Source organism: Amphimedon queenslandica, unplaced genomic scaffold (assembly GCF_000090795.2).
Source record: "Amphimedon queenslandica unplaced genomic scaffold, v1.1 AMPQUscaffold_7756_Cont20295, whole genome shotgun sequence".
Lineage (NCBI taxonomy): Eukaryota > Metazoa > Porifera > Demospongiae > Haplosclerida > Niphatidae > Amphimedon > Amphimedon queenslandica.
In genome coordinates, this window is record NW_003551962.1 from 1 (window position 1) to 2207 (window position 2207).

Consider the following 2207-nt stretch of genomic DNA (forward strand, 5'->3'; position numbering starts at 1 on the left):
ATTGAGAAAGAGAGGGGGGAAGTATAGGTGAAGATCGAGAAAGAGTAGAGGAAAGAGCAGCTGAAATGACCCCCTTTGCTCTTACTTCCATCGCTGTGTCTGAAGTCTAGCTACTTTTAAAGATTTACTGGTTGCTAAGCAATGAAATAAACCTGTTTGTAACTGGTTTGGCATGGTAGAAGTCTGTTATACACCTCGGTCTCGGTTGCTATGGGTTTATTTACCTCGGGACTACGTCCCTCGGTAAATAAATCCCATAGAAACCTCGACCTCGGTGTATAACCTATACTTCTACCATGCCTACTTGCAATTGACCAATCAGATTGCGTCCTACGAGGTAAATATAATCGCTTATTTACCTCGCCGAGGTAAATATGGCCAACTTATTAAAGTCGCCAAACAGGTTTTCTTAGTTATTTACCTTGCGGACAGCCCGGGAGCAAACAGGTTTCTAATTATTTACCTCGAAGCATAGCTATGGCGTCTGGAGTAATCATTTTTAGCAGAGAAAGCAGCAAAGAACATCTAAAAGAAAGAAATAGAGCCTCAAAAGCATTGGGCCATGTGATAAACTTCTTAATGGGTGGAGTGGAATTTGGAAAGGCGTGTTCTGGGCGTGTTTTACTGTACACACATGGCGCGAGTGAAGAAGAGATTTTCCCGTTTCTTTTAAGAAGATACAAAGAAGTAAAGAGGCCTTGTGCTTTTATAAAGCCTTGCTAATCATAGGCAGTTTCTTAGCTACAGATTTGGCATGGTAGAAGTCTGTTATACACCTCGGTCTCGGTTGCTATGGGTTTATTTACCTCGGGACTGCGTCCCTCGGTAAATAAATCCCATAGAAACCTCGACCTCGGTGTATAACCTATACTTATTGTAATAATACACTAATAATTTACTATTAATTTACTAGTTTTAAAATATCGGTTTTCTTTCCTCCTAGTTTAGTGAAGAAGCCTCTAGGCCACGCCTCCTCGTTAACTTTACCCGTCAAATCGGATAACCTTAATATTAATTAATAAATGAAGGATTAATTAATTAATTATTAATAACCTCTTGATTATGGTATGACCAGCTAGTTTGACACCTTGAACAGGATCAATAAAAACCAGTGACGGCTAATTAATAATAATAATAATGATACTTTAATTAGGAGGGGCTTACCCTTATGTCATTGTGGACTATTCCTTGTGAGTGAAGATAAGCTACAGCCTCCAGCAGCTGCTTACTATAAAGCTGGAGGGACTTTAAAATAATAATTAAAATTATTAAATTGATATTAATGCTTAAATACTTTTCCAGTTATTGGAGAGGAACTTGATCCTTGAAGGAGAGAGTTCAGACTACCACCAGTAATGTACTCCATAGTAACCTACAGCAGGGGAGGGAGGAGGAGGAGGATCACCAGCTCCATGTACATGTACATGGAGCTGGTGATTTTGAAAAGGAGAAATTTTGGCTATTTTGATAGCTAAAAGTAAATGTATTTGCCAGAACAATTCATGTTTGTAAAATCAAAACACTCAACATCCTCCAAAATTTCCCCTTGAACAGTGATATACATGTACATGTACCTCCACTAGTATCCCATGTTCGGTGAGATTGTGTCTCATTAATAAATATTTGACAATTGATGAGTGATTGATGAACCTCTCACTGAATGAATCATATTCCTGTCTGATACTAGCAACCTATTAATGATACATCAAGAGTTAAACTTTGAGAGACTAATCTAAGTAAAAATGGACACTACCCTCACTAGGTTACCCTCACTCCTCCCAACTGAACCAGCCCCAGCCTATGAACAGGCAGTGAGTAGAGTAGAGGAAACCATTGTTGTTGTTATTATTATTATTATTATTATTATTATTATCATCATTATCATTATCATTATCATTATCATATTATTATTATTATTATTATCATTCTTACTTGTCTGCTCCTCCTAGTGTCAGCCTTCTTCTGTGTCTTACATGGTATTATCCATTCATAGATACACACTAGACTGCCACTATCAACCTCCATGCCACAGTACACTGAATAGTAACCATGACTACTGTCTCCTAGCAACATAATGATATACGTACACTCATGGAGTCGTTCAGACACTAACCCAGCAGTTTCCCACGGAGGATGTTCCCGTTCCCTCGTCCAACAATCGGATTATCCTCAAGAGGGGGAGTAGGGGAGGTTAGTGATGTCATCAC

At 38.6% G+C, this 2207-nt stretch overlaps 1 protein-coding gene across 1 annotated transcript; it reads right to left on the minus strand.

The window, feature by feature from the left end:
- Positions 1–21: 21 nt before the first annotated feature.
- LOC109591596 (eIF-2-alpha kinase GCN2-like) lies at positions 22–2175 on the minus strand. The gene is made up of 7 exons (XM_020007303.1): positions 2114–2175; positions 1933–2063; positions 1575–1691; positions 1295–1372; positions 1165–1245; positions 1054–1118; positions 22–1004 (listed from the first exon to the last, which is right to left on the minus strand). Exons 2-7 carry the CDS (start codon positions 2023–2025, stop codon positions 902–904), a joined length of 537 nt encoding a protein of 178 aa, XP_019862862.1. The 5' UTR covers positions 2026–2063; positions 2114–2175; the 3' UTR covers positions 22–901.
- Between the last annotated feature and the right edge of the window lie 32 nt (positions 2176–2207).

Bases quoted from the DNA above. Each gene is read 5' to 3' on its own strand.
- LOC109591596 (XM_020007303.1), bottom strand. From the start codon at position 2,025: ATGGAGGTTGATAGTGGCAGTCTAGTGTGTATCTATGAATGGATAATA. The intron at 1,373-1,574 runs GTACATGTACAT...CCCCTGCTGTAG, and splicing joins AACATGGGATACTAGTGGAG to GTTACTATGGAGTACATTAC. The intron at 1,119-1,164 runs GTAAGCCCCTCC...ATTATTAATTAG, and splicing joins TAGTCCACAATGACATAAGG to CCGTCACTGGTTTTTATTGA.